Source organism: Anoplopoma fimbria, chromosome 20, assembly GCF_027596085.1.
Source record: "Anoplopoma fimbria isolate UVic2021 breed Golden Eagle Sablefish chromosome 20, Afim_UVic_2022, whole genome shotgun sequence".
In the NCBI taxonomy this organism is placed as follows: Eukaryota; Metazoa; Chordata; class Actinopteri; order Perciformes; family Anoplopomatidae; genus Anoplopoma; species Anoplopoma fimbria.
Window position 1 is genome coordinate 8,582,568 of NC_072468.1, and position 21,550 is coordinate 8,604,117.

General features: G+C 40.6%; 1 protein-coding gene across 1 annotated transcript; it reads right to left on the reverse strand.

Moving 5' to 3' along the window:
• Positions 1-558: 558 nt before the first annotated feature.
• Positions 559-20,826, reverse strand: ube3d (ubiquitin protein ligase E3D). The gene is made up of 10 exons (XM_054621957.1): positions 20,544-20,826; positions 16,639-16,850; positions 16,023-16,113; positions 14,598-14,820; positions 13,916-13,988; positions 13,760-13,838; positions 13,175-13,283; positions 11,968-12,134; positions 9,150-9,288; positions 559-2,157 (listed from the first exon to the last, which is right to left on the reverse strand). Exons 1-10 carry the CDS (start codon positions 20,633-20,635, stop codon positions 2,137-2,139), a joined length of 1,206 nt encoding a protein of 401 aa, XP_054477932.1. The 5' UTR covers positions 20,636-20,826; the 3' UTR covers positions 559-2,136.
• Positions 20,827-21,550: the final 724 nt, after the last annotated feature.

Genomic DNA, 21,550 nt, shown 5'->3' on the forward strand with positions numbered 1-21,550 from the left:
ATACATTTTAACAAATATTCCTGTGCGCCACCTGACATTTTTTAGCCAGTGACGTTCAAAAATACTGTTAAAAATGAATTTAACCACTTTGAAAAGTAATTTAACAAATGAAACTTGTTCAACAACATTGTTCCACACACAAAAATATGCATTATATCCAATTTGAAAATACTTTAAAATGATCTTTTTAGAAGCCTTAGTCGTCATTGACCGATATATTAAGAAACATGTACCTTCATAAAAAGATAACTTGATTACAGATAAAGACTGTACGCAATGCTAGGAGCTCTGAGGTTGTACTGTACACTGGTGCATTGAGGTAAATGCTAATGTCACAAGCTAACATGCTGATGTTTAGCAGCTACAATGTTTACCATAATCACCTGCTTAGTTTAGAATGTCAGTATGCTAACAATTGCTAATTGACACAAAGTACAGCTATGGCTAAAGGGAATGTCAATATTTCATGATACTGGATTTGTAAGTATTAGGTTTCAAATGAAATGAAAAAAATAAAAAGTCATCAAAATTCATTTTATAGGGAAGATGAATGTGTTAACAAATGTCATGGCAATCCATCCAATAGTTTGTGAGACATGGTGGTGCTCCAGGAATTTTCAGAGGATCACTCAAGACAGTACGATACATCATCTGAGAACCATGAATGTTTGTACAATATGTAGTGCCACTGCAGCTGGAAGATATTGACAAATGTACCTGGATTGGTGAAAACATTGACCTAATAGTGGCACTAGATAAAAAGTCAGGATATCATCTAAATCATGGGAGCCAAGACGTTTTCCCTTGGAGGGCCTAAGAAAACAAACACCTATTCATAAGTAATACTAATACACTAAAAAAGTAATACTACACAAATAAGTGTACTAGGATCCCAAGCTCCCTTAATTAAATGCCTGGCAGGCCAAATCAAACCCTTATGGGTACTTTGGGAAGCCCTGATCTAAATTAATAGAATGTAACCTCTGAGGACATGACTGTGTGTAGAAAATGTATTGTCAATGTAAATGTCAAATGTATGATGGCAGAAGAAAACTCAGTGGCTCATCAAAGTCAATAGGATTCATCTTCTGGGGACCATGAATATCTGAATAAAAATGGATGGCAGCATATTCAATAGTTTGAGATATTATAGTCTTTGTCTTGGTGTTGGACTGACCAAATAACAGACAGACTTTGCCATCCCTAGATTCACACCACTAATGTGTAAAAAGTACTTTGACATATTGTAAGAGCTACTTGACCAACCATCATGATGAACATTAGAAGGTGAAGAGTGTTTAACCATACACTTTTCCCAATGATTCTCGCTACCACGCACGTTACATAAACACCATCAATCATTGGCACAAATAAACCTAGACAAAAACTAGACAAAAAATCACCTAGCTTCACAAGTTGCAATTACACTCAAGTGGAGGATGGACTGCTGTACCCTGGGGCTGAAGTGCCTCTATAATAAGCTTTCATAAAAGGGCCAACTCAAGAACAATGTCCCAGATATGAATCAGCAGTGCTCTCCAGCAGAAAAGAGAAGAAGAGGTGATTCTTTAAAAAATACAAAAGTTTAATCTGCTTTTGTTGAGAATGGTAAGAGAAATACAAAATAAAGCTTAGGAAGGGAAAAACATACAATGTACACATACACATGCTTTTGAACAGCTATGATACATTTGGATATAATCATACATTGGGATAAAAAAGTATAAACAACTACAAAGAGAAGGAACTTTCTATTTTATGTTAAACAATGTTGATGGTGTTGTCATTCTCTTCCAGTTTTGCATTCACTGGAGATGCTTTAACATTTAGAAGCGTCGCAGCAACCTGTTTCAACGTGAATCTGCTTGTAGGTGATGACACACTACCAAACATGTTGACAGTGGCAAAAACCGATAACCACAACTCGATTTGACTGAAGAAACTATTCCAGGCTCGCTGTGTTTTCTCACTGCAGCAATTTCATACTTCCTGGAAAACTGTGCAGGATGTCACCTGAACGTATACAAGCATATAGTCCTTGTTCACGAAAGTTCCCCTCTCAGCTGTCCAAGATCTTTGCGAATTCTCCAAGAATGATGAGTGGAGTCTTGACCGCCTGGCTTCGGCCCTTTGACCTCACAGTCTCAGGTACGCCACCTATGAACAACAGGCAAACATTTAGAAAATGTTCAAATCTATAGTTCCCTCTGCTCCAAAACATGAAAATAAAAATAAAAATAGGATAACTTTGCCATTTTTAGATAACTCTGGTTTGAACTGTACAAGGAGGATTTTCATTCCCCAAAGCACAGTTGTACTGGATCTCTAAGGTCTGCTGATCAGCACAGAAACACATTATCTGCAATTACTGTCTTCAAACAACAAAAACACCACAGGTGGTAGAGATTTAATCAACTTCAAAAACACACATGCAGATAAACAAAGCACAGAAAACTAATCAGCTCTGCCCTGCCCTGCCCTCCCTCCCTCTCTCTCTCCCCCTCCATCTGCTATTCCTGGGTGTTTGCCTGCTGCAGACATTGGTTGTGCTCCACTGAGGGCTCTATATTGGGATGATGGATGAGGGCATTTGCCTCACTCAAGGCCCTGTCTTCTCCATCCCCATGCCAGTGTCTGCTCACCACTCAAGCGCATCAATGGTAATTCATACAGATGATAACAAACGGCAACAAGAGGTGAACTTGAGCGTCCCCGAACAAGAAGACAAAGTGTGATGAGGAACCAGAGCGACGGGAATCTACATGGAGGAGGGAAGCTGGCTTCCTAATGGAGGGTTGCTAGGTTGAAGCTTGAAAAAAGAAAATAAATATTGGTATTCCCCTTGATGAGCTGTACAGTGGCTAACATTGGAGCTGGGGCTGCACTGGGAAGCCCCAAAGTGTGAATGTATGAAACTCGAATAGATAGATGCTGGACAGAGATAGTACATTTCGGCATCGGAAATATTATTTGGCATTGAAAACAAGACCAGGGTTTAAAGGAAATATTGGCACTGAGACACTTGATTTGGAAAGAAAGTTGTATTGGCACTGAAAATAAAACACAAGCAATAAATTATATTATTTATCTATTCTGATGTGTTCTTCAATCACAATGTTCAGATTTTCAGAAGGAGTTTTCACTGATGGTTTGTTTCAAATTTCTGCCACTGTTTCGGCGTTGAGGAGACGGTTGAGCGTGCAGAGGCGCAAGGAGAACATCATTTACATATATCTGTATGCTAAAGAGAGAACCCGCAGTGTGCTCCGAAACCTCAGGCACGACCGTGCACCCACGGCAATGGCTTTCACAAGTTTAACTCGAACTCCCACGCCGCAATTATGTTAAGTCTGTTTCTCTCTGCCGTAGTTCATACACATAGAACAGGGCAAGGTAAAAGGTAAGTTTTAATTGTTGTTGTGCTGGTCTGGTTAAGTCCACTGGAACAATGCTAACGCAAGCTAATACCTGACAGCTAGCTAACGTTAGGCTCTATGTGACAAAAACAACAGGAGAGAGAGAAACAAACTCATTTGTGGTTTGGGTGTTCGAGGATAACTCATTAAAGTGTTCCACTTGTTTCTGCTGAGTACATACATTTATTTTTAGGACTCAACTGTTTAGATTATAAAACAGCAAACAAAAAAGGTTCTCAGCTAGTTTGTAATAAACTGTGTGAAAGTTACATGAAACTTGTAGCAATGCTGACAGCAGGTCTTTCCCAGAAACAGTGATGATAATATGCTTAAGGGTGTTACACTTTGATCTCATTAAAATCTATTTGAGCTAAAGCACGGCAAAATTTAAAACATCACTGGAGTAATATTTTTAGTTGCAACAAGAGATTAAGGGCCTCTGCAGAACAGGGGTTAATATATTGGTATTAAAGGTTCTGAGACAATGTCATGAGGAGAGAAGACACGAGGAAGTCTTTTGAGCAAAGACATACTCTTTGATGCTCGGTGCCAAGGACTGTTGGCATAACACTTCAAACTTGGCAAGCAGCACGGAGAATGTTTCTTCACACGAGATGAGACAGAAAGAGGTGAGGAAAAGCAGAATGTGATGAAAGAAAGATGTAGCAGCTGCTGCTACTACACTAAACGGGGGAGTCCTGCAGATCAAGCAGATACCAGAGATGGACAAGGATATATTCACTGACTTATATAATGATGCATTTCTATTATTGTCCTTGGGGTGACTCCACCCCACATTAAGGACATGATATCTAACTTTAAAGCAGGGAATTTTTGTCTGCCTGTTCTGTGTGTATGTAGGTATTTCCGCATATCTCGAGACAAATTCTAGCATGTCTTCACTTCCCTGTAAGCAGCACTTCCGTGGGCCAAGCTATCGGCCCCTTCTGAACGGGCAGGCACGCCCAACCTGCTTCTGAACCGGGAGCACATGGACTGATTAATGCCTATGAAGAATTAAAACCTTTCTGTTACTGGTGTACTAGTTGCTAGTAAGGAAACAAAATAATTTAACAACATGCACAACTGACATTTGTAACTGCACCCCCTGGCCAGAAAAGCTGAATCATGAAACAACAACAATAATGATTTTATTTAAATATATTCACATATTCGTGTTGCGGAGGAAAATAGCAATCCCAATTAGCAATTGGTGTAATGCTGACTTTAACTATTTTATTGTAACTGTGTCACAATAATGAGTAAGCTACCAGTTGTACTGTAACACCTTAAAGCCATGTGTTGCCAGTGTATGAAAACAATTTAGCGAGCTAGCATAGAATTGGAAAGTTAGCTTTAGTAATGCTAGTAATGCATGACTAGTTGAAAATGCTAGCTGAAAAAGTTAGCTAAATGTAATGCATGAATAGTTGAACAAGTTAGGTTAAAGTAATGCATGAATAGCTAAAAAAGTTAGCTAAAAGAAATGCAGGAAAAGATGAAAAAGGGAGCTGAAAGAAATGCATGAAAAAGTTGGCTAAATGTAATGCATGAATAGTTGAAAAGGTTAGCTAAAAGAAGTGTAGGAACAGTTGAAAAAGTTAGCTAAATGTAAGGCAGGAAAATATGAAAAAGGGAGCTGAAAGTAATGCATGAATAGTTGAAAAAGTTAGCTTAAAGTAATGTCTAAAAAAGTTAGCTTAATGTTATGAATGAATAGCTGATAAAGTTTGCCAAAAGTAATGCATAAACTGCTGAAATAATTAGCTAAAGAAAAGCAGTTAAAACAGTTTGCTACATGTTCATTCAGCTTCTGTCACTCCAAGTCGTAGAAGCAGCAATGCACACTTAACCAAAAGATACTGACAATTCAAGTTTATGAAAAAAATTATACTTTTTGACATTATTAGCCTCAGTTATATTGTACCGGATATAAAACACTGACTAAGAACAGCTTCACAGAACCACTCCCCTGTTTATCAATTTCCCTACTCATCAATTGGTCCACGTGCATTGAATCAAGACGTGTGCGTCTTGGGGGAAGTAATTTAATTGGACAAAATGCAGCCGCTCCTGGTGGATAGCTGTGTGGATTGCGGAAAGACTGAGGCAATGTATGATCGATACATCCACTCAGTTCTTCATTGTGAAACGTTGGAGCAGTTCTTGGATCAGTGTCTGTCTAACCTACATGCCATCTCAGTGGGAGTGAGGAGGAGATTAATGAGGTGCGGGGAGGAGAGAGGTGTTGTCTGTTGCCCAAGTTAAAGAGTGACACTTGGAGCTTGAGCCACTTTACACCCCATTACACTGGCAGGCCCAGGGATGGAGGGCGGGGAACACAGCGCCCCAGACAACAGTAGACATTCCACATGCAGAATAATAACAGGCTGGGTTATGGTTCAGGCTTTGATCTATTTGCAGGGCTGAAATTATCCAGAATAACACACATATACACACACACCGCATTCAAAACAGTTACCTGCAAACCTTGTGTTAATGCTGTTATAGATGGGTTGGGCTGTTGGGGTTGGTACTCTTATATTGTGCTGATAATAAATGTGAGCAGTTGCTGAGATCCACCTTTAACTTAAGTGTTTATAAACAAATCATTTTAACTGAATTTGAGGTATTCTCTTTAGCTAGTAGGGGTTTTTTTATATATATATATATATATATATATATATATATATATATATATATTTTAACAAGTCAACCTTTTTCATAGCAGGCATTCTGGCATCATAGCAGGAAAAGAACAGGTGTAATTAATAACCATAATGACTGCATGACATTTAGGTGAGCCAGTTCCAGGGTGCTGGTAGAATCCGTCTTCACAGCGACATTTTGACTTGTCATCGTAGGAGAAGCACAGGTGTGACTCGTAACATTAACGATGGCTCTGATCTATTAAAACGTACCAGTAAGACATGGAAGCATGGCAGTGAGCTAGCATGCACAATACCAGGAGCCTGACGCTGAAGCAGCTAAATGGAATTCAGCCCTCATTAATTAATCATCTCATAACTGTATAAGCATCGTGCTAGATTTGCTTCTTTCTGGCTAGCAGTATGCTAACTCCCAGCAGGCATTTTGACTTATGGCAAAGCAAAACACAGGTGTTACGAATGACAATAATTATGGTTCAGTACCTTCAAGCATCCCTGGAACGGGCTCATCTAAATGGAACACAGTTGTTATTAATTACACCTGTGCTAATACAGCCATGACATATCAAAATGTCATTAAGAAAGTCCATTAGCACAGAGAGTTTGGTGATCTCTCGTAGCTCTCAGCATAGCTCCATTTCAACCTGACCAGAGTTCTTGTCAACCAGAATAAGTTAAAGCATCTGAATGGGTGTGCTGGCCCTTTAAGATACCTTCATCCCCCCTCCCCTTCATTTTCTCGTCCAAATAAGCTATTTAGAATAGTTAGTTTTAATGTGTTAATTAAAATGCTGCTTTCCCTAATGGACTCCACTGTAAGGATCTATTTAGAAATATTGTTGCACCAATACAACGATGAAGTTGGTGGCCAAAATGTTATCATATCCATTAAAAAACGTCAACCCAAACGCAATGAGTCAATGTCAAATTTCCCATTAAATGAGGCGTAAGTGAGCCAACAGTAGGTTAACCATAGCTCATAGACTGCCATTCCGCTGCATGCTGGTCCTCCACTTCTGACATTCTGGCCTGAGTTGCCTGAGTTTCTTCTTTTTTCCAAACAGTGTTTTAAAAAAAGGGACTCTCAAGACACTCTCTGACCATCTCCGGTAACTCTAGATGGCCCTATGATCACATTACCTTCCCGTCCTCACCCGCCTTTAGTGTAAGCTTCTACTATCAGGAAGTGTTCAAGTGTGTCGATTTATCACACTCTACTTTACTGCTGTAACTGCTTCCACCAGCAGACATATACGGTGTCCTGCGCTTTATCAGCAGCCTTCTCCATTTCAGCAGAGCCTAATTTCTCCCCCTAACCCCCAACTTCATGTTGTTACCTCAGCAAACAACAATGCTATTTATCATTGTACCACAACGTGTGAGACAAAATGGAGTTTATCATCTTCAGGGCTTGCGGAGTGAGAGCGAAACCACAGTAAGTATTTTAAGGTGTGAGGCACAATACCTTTATAACATGAGAGGAGCCTACTGGGGGTGAAATAATTAGAATGGCATTCCGGTGTAAGTGAGCCCTCTACTGCTAATTCCACTTCTTTTAAGGTGACATACTGCTGAATATCAGTTTTGATATTGTGTTATTCCAACAATCAAAAGCATGATAGTGAAATACTAATATTGTCTCTCTGAGATCGTGTTGCAATAGATGAGTTCAGAATGTCTGCTTCTCTTTCATTGTTGTTAGGGTAAACCAAAAACCTTTTGGTATAATGGACCAATCACAACCCCCACCTCCTAACTTACAAAAAGCACTCACATTTATTATATAAATGTGCTGTGAGAATAGAAAGCTTAACATAGCAGAGGGTGTCAGATTGACAACTCAAAATTTGAAGTATATTCTGAAGTAGGGATATGATTTAGACAGGTAGACAAAATAAGCTTCTCATATCTTACTGAAAACATGGATGGCATGCTCTGCTGGCAGATTGTATCAGCTGTAGCTAGCTAACTGAGCTAACATTAGTTGCATTTGTTGGATAACTTTACTCGCTGACTTGTATATTAAAACATGGGTCCTAAATATGTACTTGATGGATGAATATATATACCATCGTACTTAAAGACTGAGGCTAAATCTTTCACAGGCAAAAAAACAATAGTCGGCACAATCACAAAGTGATGATCCATGAAGAAGATATGCAAATAAAGGAGCAGCACTGTTCTTCGAGTATGGAGCTAGTTGTGTTCATCTTAAGTATAATAAGGAAGATATAGTGAATGTGTCCGTCAAAATTAAGACAACCATTTCCTTGGTTTGTCTTGACACAGAATGATTGTGTGATTTTTTTGTACTTGCATAGGTTATTTTTTTCCTGGCAAGGAGGTAATCCTTCTTCTATGCGTTACTCCACTGTCTAAACTGAACACCTCCTGTCTAGGCTTACAGCAGCTTCACAAAACATCCAACAACAGACAACCTCTCAAGGGTTTGCTCTCCTTATTTTATTCTAGCTCTTGTACTATTTAGCAGATGGAAAAGCTTGATGAAGTGGTGGGAGTCAGTTCTTTAACTTTCTGAGCAGGAAGTGGAGGATAATGGCGCTAATTACCCATCACTATGTTAAAAAGAGCTGGGAGAACAGAGTTGTCAGCAAAGTTAACACACCTCTCATTTCCTGGTCAAAGGGCTGTCCTCGTCAACTCGAGCTAAATACACACAGTTTGCACAATTACAGGTATAGGGAAGCTGGAAATGGGCTGACAAAAGTAAAACCTTACATTTGACCCACATAATCCCTAGAGCAAAGCTGTTAACTGAAAAGCTCTGAATCATGAAATGAATAAAGGCGGGATAAAAGCACAAGTCAAGCACTACTGAATAACGGATAAACAGGGTGCTGTAAGTAAGTCAGTGAAATAAGTGATTGCCTGTCAGCTAAAAGAGGCCCTGCTGCTTTTCACAAAAGAAACTTCCAGCATCTCTCTGCTTATATAACCCAGAATCAAGGTACGCTTTTACAAATATCAAAAAATATGTGGCTTCGCTATCAACATTCCTTCGTCATTATCTGTTGCCCATTTTAGTGCATGGTAACTGTCTCACCTCATAGGACCTCATGCATCGCATAGAGGCAGGAAGTGTAGAGTTGCTGTCATCTATCACTTGCAGCAGCTCCTCACACACCTTCAGCGGCAGCACCACGGGATGTCCTATGGCATTGGCCTCCCAACTAGATACGATGCTGAAAACACACACAGAGTAGAGTAGGAGTGATTTATAGTGACCGCCACAGCATTACACAACCGAGGAGATGCCAAGAATAGCTGCTGTAAATCCCCATGTTGAAGTGCTTCGCCCTGATGCTTTAATTAAGCAGTTTTAAAGTGTAAACTGAATTAGATAACTACGGATACATAAAAGTGGATTGATGATGAGTGTGTGTGTGTGTGTGTGTGTGTGTGTGTGTGTGTGTGTGTGTGTGTGTGTGTGTGTGTGTGTGTGTGTGTGTGTGTGTGGCTTCGATATATGTATGTGTGAGAGACGAGACGAGGAAAAGACTGAGAGGAGAAGAGGAAGAGTGATTTAGGAAAGAAAGATGGACGCTCTGTCGGTTTGTGGTGCTGATTCAGTTTGTTTGGGTGACATTTAGCCATCTGTGCAGTTCCCAAGAGGGAAAAGTGTTCTCAAGTTTTAACAGTTCTACTTAAGGCATCACATTGAGGAAACACTGCTGCTTTAGCTAGGTTTACATTCATGGGGACATTGCTTTTAGCCAATCAAAAACATCTCAATAGGGTTTGTTCACAAAGCAAATCAAATTATTTTTTTGTGCGTGGAAATGTTGTTAATGTTATCTACAATAAGGTTTGATTGGTCAGAATGATTTCTATAGAAAATTAGTCGCCCATACAACCTCCATTAGCCTCAATTGCCACATCCATGAGACCTCATTCACATTGCGCCCGACTGTGATGGCGCCTGCGACTTTCACTCAAATCATAATCAAGTCACCCGCCATTAGTGACAAGCGTAATCCACTTAGGCACTGGCTCACTGATTCTCCAGCCAATTATTGGCAGATTTAACAACACACACTGCAACCTCTGGCTGCCGCCGACTGTAACCGACTGTATTCTGAATAAGAGGGCCATCATCCAGGGAATTTAACTCCCCAGGCAAAACATTTAATTTAAAAATGTCAGAGCTGAGTGATGAAGGATGAATGGTGAATTATGTAGGGGGGAAATGGAAGTGTGAGTAACACCGGCGTTTAGCTTTGCAAGACTTCAGAGAAATGTCAAAGCTCAGACTTTAAAATGGTGCTAAATTCTGGATTCATATCTATGATTGAGGGATTGTCTCCACACTGCTCTCAACATGGCGGCTGAGCGTTTGGCTAGCAGCTAACGGTGCTAGGCTGTAGGTTAGGACAACACTATCAGCTGAAACCGGCAAACACACACACTGGGACTCACATGCACGGCTACGTTGACAAAGCACAGCGAAGTTCGGATTATAACACACACACACACACACACACACACACACACACACACACACACACACACACACACACACACACACACACACACACACACACACACACACACACACACACACACACACACACACACACACACACACACACACACACACACACACACACACAGGGAGACTGACTTCGTCTTTGCTCAGGTAGACTTTACCCCACGATATCTTTACATAGAAAATCGTTTTTTGCTTATTTATTAATGCTATGAAACTCGAATTTGGCATCTTTAAACAACATAAAGAATAGAGGTAAACTGATAAATCAGTCAGGGTGATACATCGGCCGATATTAGCACATTGGAGTACAGAAATGTCAAAGAAGTCATTTAGAAACAGTGCCACCATTACATAGTTTGTCCACCAGAGAGCACTGACAAGTTTATCTAACATGGCCAAAATGTTCGGCTTAGGACATATCTAACGATTCTGCCTGAGAGAAGAACAAATGTTTTCATTTATTTTCTAGCAGGGGTTAATATGAACTCTTCTGTATGAAATAATTCACACAATAAGTAAAAAAGTTGTTCATTCCTATTTTGTTTTTACCAAAACAGCAGTGCTCCAGTCAGAAGTTCCTGTCACGGCTTGTTTAACCACGATGACGTCTCTCTTGGCGCCCAGCATGCACCTCTGGTGAAACAGTTTCCTGTGCATCACTCAGCTCCTACAGTTTATCATGTCATTTGAAATGCACTCTTACTGCTCTGACTGTGAAGACAAGCCTTTCTCCTTTCATGAGAGTTTTTACCACTAATTACCCTTTTCTCCGCCAGTCAGCCAGCGGGCTTGTCGAAACAACAAAACGTCTCTGTTCTGCCTTCACTCCACGCGGCTGCAGGGTGAAGGAGGAGGAGGAGGAGGAGAAGGGGAGGAGGAAGGGAAAACGCTGAGTGCTGATTCAGTTGAAAATAATGAGGGTGGAAGGCTCTTCCAGTGGGGTGCTGCTGAACTGAACATGGAGAACCACATGCAGCACATCCACCTACACCTCTCTAATGCATCACAGCAAGGCACACAGAGCCTCGCTCCCGTCAAAACAACATCCCCTGTGTGCGCAACAAAACACAAGCGTGGCTTACACAAGTGACAACATGGAGACGATAAACACCTTTGATGGCAATCTCATTTCTCAAAAAAATAAAATACCAGACAATTATGCCTGAGCAGGGACCCTTAGTGCAAAGTGTTCTAAGGCCGAAAAAATCTGTTCGCCAAACAAAGCAGTCTTTCATCCCTTCGCAGTGAGCTGAGACAGGTGGTGATTGAGAGGGTGCGCTGGAAAGATGAAAGGATAAGATTAAGAAGAGGAAAACAAAGATTGTAAAAGGGGAGGCGGAGGGTGGAGGATGCGTTACGAGTTCTCGCTCACTCTCTCTGCTGGGTGCCGGTGTCGGAGCAGGAGGTATAGAGGAGCTTCAGGGCTCTGGCAGCTCTGGGTGATGGACCGTGAAGAGCCGGGGAGCCGAGGGACCCTTCACCGCCGACGCACGTCTCCGGGACTGACGCCGTGATGGAGTCGCTGTTCAGCAGCCAGACCTGCAGGAGGAGCCGACAGGGTCACTTCACACATGGGACACACAGGCCGGATGTCACATGACATGAGGGAATCACACGCCGCCACATGGACTCGCAATATGTATTCAAGTGAGCTTATAAACAATGAACTTATAACACGTGAGAAGATCCAGGGTCTGACTCAGGTCCTTTTAGTTATAACTGCTAGCCACCATTTAATAAAAACAACTACGTTTGATCCTCCAACACATGATGTTTTGGTTAAAACATGGCTCTCTCCTTAGCTGTTACTCTAACCTTTAAACTAATATGTACCTTTCAAACTTCTATGCTCCTGCACTGGGAAGGTTAACCAGCACACACACTGTTGTTTCTTAGCCCTCATGTGTTTTCAAACAGTGCTGAAGGAATCGGTGGGGTCCAGTCACGACTCCCTCTCACTAGTGTTTCTGAGCTGTGGAGGATGCTGGTGGCTGCTCACACAGAGGGAGCCGAGAGCTCCGACAGACTGACAAGCTAAGAGTAGAAATGCTGCCTTCAGTTGGTGTTGGAATTACCAAAAGTACAACATCAGCATATGTCATGCCCCTTGGATATGATGAGAATACTTTTTTATTTTAGATTTATTATAGAATCTAGAATTCAGCAAATTCCACACAAGATGAATTATATTGGTATTGCAACCTTTTTTTTTTTTTTTATTCACTGTCCTACAGTTTTGTGGAATACAAAGGTATTTTATGCAAATGGTGAGCAAACAAATATCACCTGGCAGATTCGGTTAAAATAAAATGATTATTGTAGTATAAACACTAAAGAACTCTCAAAATTGCTGTTAATGACATGCAGTTGTGTGTCAATGTTGCTCTACACAGAGCCACTTGTCGCTGATTTCAAAGAAGCTAAAAGCTTTGCAGTATGCTCAACAAATCACTTTAAATCCGTTTTTAATATCGCTGGGAGGACCTGCCATTTCACCCCGTCCCATTAATCAACAATCTGAGTAATCTATTTTTATTCAGATGTCATGTGCTTCTCTGATTACGCCAGATTGTTCTTACCAATAAGAAGGCTTTTTCATCAGGAGTTTGGATGGAGAAGTGGAAGGTGCTCATTGAGGTGGACAGCTCCAACAGCCTGGCTGCTACAGTCTGCTCCAGGTAGAGCGATCTGTCCAAAAGAGAGGATGTTCATTCCTTTATACACTAAGTTTTTATAGAGCATATTTACGTCTTGCTAGTGTACTCCTAGTGTAAAACAGAATGGAGGTATTAATCACGTTTTTCTAACTTACAAAAAATATGTAACGTTTTATGGTCATGTGTACGCCCAGTACTAATTTTGAAAATATTACTGTGAGTCAAAATATTGCAGCCAATTATTAAGTTCAGGTACAGAAACTTTTAAAGTTCAAAGAGTTCTCAAAAGACGGTGAAAAAAATATTTTTTTTGCTTGTGCGTAATCTATAAAATATTCAAACTTGCACGCTGGGTTTTTCAAAGTGTTGGACTCTGAAGCCTGTATTGAAAAAGCCTGAACACAGCGCCGATACGGGACGGCCACTTTTCGTGTATTTCCCTATAAAGAAAAAAGTGCTTTAACGGCCTAATTGTCACCACTGGCAGTTTGGATAAAAAAAACCTGCCTGTTAAGTGAAGCTTCTGGCTTTCTGTCTCCAACAGCGGGCTCCACCACCACCTGTGTGATGTACAGTTTCAGTGTCCCTGTAAGGCACAGAAGAAAAACCTTGTAAGCACAAAAAAAAATAAACTATGATTATAATCCATGGAGCGACGTATACCTGGTGCTACAGCCTCTCCCAGCACCAACGAACAGCTCTTGCAGGAGACAAGTACCAGTCGGCGGCACGTTTTCTGTACGAAACAAAATAATTGCTGAAAATCAATCACGATACAAACAAATCTTTAACTTGGCTCTTTTCAAATCAATTGCCACTTCAGCCAGGATGGGAGGCAGAATAGGCAGAGAGAGATTTACGGCTTGCAGTGTGTAATTTGTTCTCCTGCGCTTTCTATCTGCCTCTCTTTCTATTTTTCTCACTCTCAGTCATGCAAAGAGTGCCATTCGAGAATGACTAATAAAAGAGTAGGGAGATCCATCCCCGTCTGCAGAGTGCTAGAGTTTGACTTCACTGCTGCAGCGGTCTGAGGAGTGGGTGTGAGTGTACTGTATGATATGAATATGAGCTGGCCTTTTATCAAAAATAAATCTGGAATTCACCATTTAGAGCTTTACCCACTTCCACCCTCCCTGCATGTAAAGAGGATGTTTTTTTTTAATCGATATAATTCTTACAATCTGAAGGCCAATCATACTTTCATCCAGACTTATATTTGCAAAACTAACAACTCTCAAAAATCTTTGTTTTTCCAGGAATCTTTGTAATACTGGTTAAATGGCTTTGTCTTCCTTCGAAGAATAAAAAGGAGCTATCTGCTTGTTCTCCACTGCGCATCCCTCACCTTTGAATCGTGACTGTCCTCTGAGCCAACCGGGCTCACCTCCTCAGTGAGAGTCTGTTCACAGCCGCCATCTTTGGCTAGCATGAGGAAGGTGTCACCTAGCAAACAATCCTCCGCTCTGGGCAAAAGCTTCTTGTTGGCGAACGGATCAGGGTGGCAACACCAGTCGTCCACGATGGCGTTCCAGTTGCCATTAGGGAGAGGAAGGACTCGCTTAAACTCTCTAAAGAGGGAAAATAACAACAATAAAAAAAGGGAAATTGTGGGTCTTTCTTTGTCACAGAACCACATCGCTTCATTTTTCAAGGTTGGATGAACCTCATCACTCCGTAGAAGCAAAATTAGCAAACCTGAAGTCAAGTTTCTGGCCACATGATGAGTTTAAGTCGAAATATTTACTCCATGTTTTGGTCTCTATCAACTTCTGAGGGAAACATCTGGCTCTTAAGCTGCTAAATGCTCCACTGTGTTCACTTTCTAGTCACAGTCTTTGTTTGATCCTGAGCAGGTAATGTACAGATGATTTATTAGTCTTTTTGATCAGAAAACAGCATCATCCTGCAGTTGAAACAAGGTTGATAGGAGCCATGAGAGAACGTTTTGGGCTCAGAATCGAAAACCCTGAGCTGAAAGACGCTTAAAAGCACGGTAGAAGAGAGGACGGTGCCGAGTTTGGTAATAATCATCTATGGAATCGTCACTTGTGATCACATTTGACCCATTGTTAATATATATAAAGTGCTGCTTTAATAAAACATTTAATTTATTCATTTGAATAAAGCTCTTAGTGTTAAAGGCCATATTGTAAAAACATTCCCAGGGTACTTTGTGATGGTTGCAGTCAATGGTAGCATTAATTCCTCTGATCAGCCATATAATGGTACATATTGATACAAAGCATAATGAGGCATAACGTTGTCGAAATGTTTTACTTTTTACGCTCCAAGCACTTCCCCTGACATTATTGCTTCCCAGAGCCTCTTGCTGAAAGCAAAACAATAACGTTTTCAGGAATGTTTGTTGGGTTACTGCTGGGAAACATTGCCAGAGGCCAAGGGTCTCTTTAATGCAGCTATTGCAATTTTCAGCATGTCACATTGCTGACCAGAAAAAGCTACAAGCCGAGGGTTATGAGAACAATACCACTTTCCGCCTGAAACCACCTCAAGGTGAGAAACACAATTGTTTTTTTAATGGGTTGCGCGGGCCTTTTCGTCACACTGGTTCAGCGCTACGGAGTCAGTCAGCTGGACGACTGTGGACTCGGCTCCGGCTCCATCCATCCATCAACTTTCTCTTTCCCAGACTATCACTTCAACCGCTCGGTCCCACCGTCAATAAACACTTGCTCCTCTTCCTGCGGATGAGGGTGTAAATAAAACCCAGTTTCTACAGGTGCTCGTTCCCCGTCTGTCGGCTCCTCACCTGTCCTCCAGCAGCCTGGTCATGCAGCCCTGGCAGTGGAAGCAATAAGTCTCCTTCGCCTGGAGTGTCTCAATCACGCTGTCAGAAGTCTCTGTGGAGCGCCAAAAGCAAACAAATAAATGAGCCGCATTTGGCGAAAGGGTGGTAACCTTGTACTACAAAGCACAGAGTCGATAAAACACTGGGTGGGGAAGGTGGCTTTGACAGGAAGCGGGCAATCAGTCTGATATTGATTGGATTTGTCGATGGCTGTCCTTAGCAATAACTTCTTCTTGCGCCGGGAGTGACATGAAGAAATGCTGAAAGATGGTAGTCTGTGGGTATTATGCAATTACTCTAGGGCACAGATTTGATGATATGAGATCAAAACTTAACGGGAGTATTCTCCTGACTCTGATGATCAGTTGCTAGTGGGACTTTGGGGATCCTGGGTGCAAAATTGACACCTTCACAGTCTCGGATGACCAAGTGACTCAATCCAATTAATTCAGAATAGACTGCAAGCTCTAAATAGCTACCAAAAGACTTTGTTCTCGCCTTGGCACTGAGGAGTCTAGCAAAGCAGAGGGAGGTGGCACGTGTCTGGATGCGTTTCCATAGTTGTCCCGGACATTACCTTCGTCTGGGTTTCGCGTGACACCAATGCGAAGTCTGAAATGCAGCTCCTCTCCACAGGATTCTCCCGCAGGTGTTGGCGTGCAGGACCCCTGCTCGAAGGTGACTCCTGCTGGCAAAGTCAGGCTCAGCTCGCCTCTGGGAGTCTTGATGTGGAGAGAGGAATCTCCACCGGTCACGACCACATCTGCATGACTTCTGGCCACATCTTTCCTGGAGGACGGATGCAAGCAGACGCTTTAGACACGGGTTTAAAAGGAACATATAAGAAACAGGAGACATCGTTTGTTTTTCTTCTTGAGAAGGGGGAGGCCTGTGTAGACTATAAAAAAATATCAAACTATTATTTTAAGACTTCAGGAAACATTGTGTTTAGAGACCAAACCAGTGTTAGTGTTAACTCATTATTACCTCTCGACTGAGGAGGCTGGATCATTTCACAGTCTCTGTTCTTGATATTTAATGCATCATAAGTGAACAACAAGCCAATATCCCCAAAACTTGGCAACATCAAATCCTACACATGTGGATTCAGGGGGATCTGTAATTAGTCAAGGTCTCAATACAGTGATTATTGAGTCAGCCTTTAGCGCGGAACAAACACTGCACCGAAATATTTGGCAAACCCCAAAAGCCCTTGACCCAACTTTTTACTGAGAGGCAGAGGAAGAAAGCCAGGAGTTTCCTGGCAGATATATCCCATTCTCTGTTCAGTCAGCCTGAGCTCCTGAGCGCCAGGAGGCACTGTAGAGGCCTTTTAGCATCTCAAATAATGGATCTAATAAGTCCTTCATCCTTATGCCATCAATACTCTTAACACAACACACTGACTAAGAAGATTTAAGCCACAGTCAATGACTTGAACTGTTTAAATGGGTAATAAAGGGCATGTCTGCTTATACATATATTCACACACACATATACACACACACACACACACACACACACACACACACACACACACACACACATATATATATGTATATACACACACACACACATATATGTATGTACAGTGGATATAAAAAGTCTACACACCCCTGTTAAAATGCCAGGTTTTTTGTGATGTAAAAAAACGAGACAAAGATAAATCATGTCCGAACTTTTTCCACCTTTAATGTGACCTATAACGTGAACAATTCAATTGAAAAACAAACTGAAATCTTTTAGGGGGAAAAATAAAAAATAAAAAAAACTTACAATAACCTGTTTGCATAAATATGAACACCCTTCAACTAATACTTTGTTGAAGCACCTTTTGATTTTATTACATCACTCAGTTTTTTGGGGTAGGAGTCTATTAGCATGGCACATCTTGACTTGGCAATATTTGCCCACTCTTCTTTGCAAAAGAGCTCCAAATCTGTCAGATTGCGAGGGCATCTCCTGTTCACAGCCCTCTGCAGATCACCCCACAGATGTTCAGTTGGATTCAGGTCTGGGCTCTGGCTGGGCCATTCCAGAACTTTAATCTTCTTCTGGTGAAGCCATGCTTTTGTTGATTTGGATGTATGCTTTGGGTCGTTGTCGTGCTGAAAGGTGAAATTCCTCTTCATCTTCAGCTTTCTAACGGAAGCCTGAAGGTTTTGTGCTAAAATTGACTGGTATTTGGAACTGTTCATAATTCCCTCCACCCTGACTAAGGCCCCGGTTCCAGCTGAAGAAAAGCAGCCCCGAAGCTTCACTGTGGGTATGGTGTTCTTTGGGTGATGTGCAGTGTTGTTTTTGCGCCAAACATACCTTTTGGAATTATGGCCAAAAAGTTCAACCTTGGTTTCATCAGACCATAGCACATTTTCCCATATGCTTTTGGGAGACTTCATGTAAGTTTTGGCAAAATTTAGCCGGGCTTGGATGTTTTTCTTGGTAAGAAAAGGCTTCCGTCTTGCCACCCTACCCCATAGCCCAAACATATGAAGAATACGGGAGATTGTTGTCACATGTAGTACACAGCCAGTACTTGCCAGAAATTCCTGCAGCTCCTTTCATGTTGCTGTAGGCCTCTTGGAAGCCTCCCTGACCAGTTTTCATCAATTTTGGAGGGACGTCCAGTTCTTGGTAATGTCACTGTTGTGCCATATTTTCTCCACTTGATGATGACTGTCTTCACTGTGTTCCATGGTATATCTAATGCCTTGGAAATTATTTTGTACCCTTCTCCTGACTGATACCTTTCAACAATGAGGTACCTCTGATGCTTTGGAAGCTCTCTGCGGACCATGGCTTTTGCTGTAAGATGCAACTAAGAAAATGTTAGGAAAATCCTACTAGAACAGCTGAACTTTATTTGGGATTAATCAGAGTCACTTTAAATGATGGCAGGTGTGTACTGACTACTATTTAACATGAGTTTGAATGTGATTGGTTAATTCTGAACACATCCACATCCCCAGTTATAAGAGGGTGTGCACACTTATGCAACCACATTATTTTACTTTTTTATTTTTTATTTTTTCCCCTAAAAGATTTCAGTTTGTTTTTCAATTGAATTGTTCACATTATAGGTCACATTAATGGTGGAAAAAGTTCCGACATGATTTAACTTGGTCTCATTTATTTACATCACAAAAACATGGCATTTTAACAGGGGTGTGTAGACTTTTTATATCCACTGTATACACACACACACACACACACACACACACATATACACACACACATATATGTATATATACATATATGTATATACACACACTCACACATAGATACATACATACATACATACATACATACATATATATATATTCTATTCTATAAATGTATATAAATATTTCATCTCTGGTGCAGAACAGAATCTGTTTCTTTTTTCTGTCAAGTACTCTGTTTTGAGATATCATAATATATAATACATATAACAGTCCAATGACTCTTCTAAGGTTCTCTACAAATCTCATTGACCCCATCTAGTGACAGTGAAGGTGTACCACATCCACATTCAGCAAGCACAGGTGCCTGTTACCAGGGAGAAATCCCCCTGATCTTTGCTTCTATATATTTGAATAAATGTATAGTAAATCAATTGGTAATATGAAAAAAAAAAAAAGCATCATTGATATAGCAGTTTTACGTTTAAAAAGTGCTTTACAAACATAAAAATATACACTATGAGTAGAAACTCAAGTAGTAGCAATATCCCACTACAAAATACTAAATTACTTCTAAAAGTCCTGCTTTCAACATTCAAAGTATAAAAGAATCAGAAACATAATGTACCAAAACTTAATAATATAACTTAATATACAAATCTGTAGTTTAATCAATCATAATATATCGTGTTTTATATAGTGTTGTAAATATTGCTGTCACATAAGTATAGTGGTAAAACGTACAAAGGCTCGCTTTGAAATACAGAAGTAGAAGTATAAAGAAGTATTCAATGGAGATACTGAAGTACACACAGCTCAACATTGAATAAGCCTCCAGTACAGTATTTGAGTAAACGCACTAAGGTATTTCCCACCATTGATAAATACTACACAAGTATCATAATAAGCTAAACTTATTTTCATAGTGTAATAGGCTACTTTATAGTGCACAAAGTTATGATACAATCATCAGAAACCAAAGTCAAAACTAGTCTCTCTCTTGTAACCACTGTTTACATTCGCCACATTTCTTGATGATACAAAAATACAAAAAAGAAAAAAGGGGATCAAGGTAGAGACAGTGAAATCTTGACTACAGGGTGGATTGTTGAGAACTTCTGCTACCGTCAGAGCTTTGAACGTGTCCCTGAAACAACCGACCCATAACATGATCTAATGAACGTGGTGCAGCATCAGCACCAGGTCACACGTATTATTGGGCTAAAGCAGCTAATGCTATGAGCTAGCGTCACGTTAGCTTCCCAAAAACTAGCGATTATTGTTTAGCTCGCCAGCTTTCATCAAACAATGATTAACTCACCCGACAATAAGCAGTCCACTCTGCAGCCTTTTCCTCAGCTCTAAGAAGACTCCGGCCCCATGTGCTCTGGGTGGCATCTCCAGGTCTGACATTTAGGTAACGCAGGAGTCAGAAATTGTAAAAAAAAAAAATAAAAAGAAAAATCATACACTAATCAAAACTCAGCGTGACTGTGCAACATAGCATCCAGATGAAAGTCAAACATAAAGGCACGTCTCTCAGCTTCAGCTAGCTAACTAGTGGGATCCACAGGCTGGTAGCGCTACTTGTCTGCAGCGTGACGACGCCGCCGACGTCAAGTACACAACAGTAAGAGACGAGCATCCGGTCAGACATTTCAAAAATAAAAGCTTATTTTGTCATTAGACATTTACATCAATTGAAATTGTCTGATACATGTTTGTGTTTGAGGCTTTGCGCACTTGACCTCATTAATAATTGTATTTGACTGTGTACATACGTTTTAGAGGGTAAGCATCAGTCTTTGGTTTGAATCAGGATGTTGTTTTTATAAAAAACAAAAAAAAACAATTGTGAAGGTAGCTCTTTAGCATTTGATCTTGCAGTTTTGTATAGATGGAGAGTGATGATAAGGTGATATTTGCGAAAAAGTAGCATTACAGGTGTATTCATAATTGTATTAATAATACATGTTTTACAAATAGATTGACTCAAGGTCCCTCTATTAAACAAGATCCAGAAGATTAACCATCAATGCAGGACCTTCCTTAGTTTATATTATACATTGTAGGTGCTAATTAATAATATTTCAAAGGATCAACCATCGTTCAGTGAACTTGAGTGTTGTAGGGCCCAGGAGCAACTGAGATAGAATTATTAAAAAACGACTTTGTTTCATGGTTATTATTGTGATTTGTTGTTATATTTTTGACCATAGTAATTTGAAAATGTAATTTATTAAAATATGTGTTACACCTAAACAGTTGAATCATTAGGTAACATTAAAAAATAAAAAAAATAAGGGTAGGCTAAATGCGAAAAGTCAG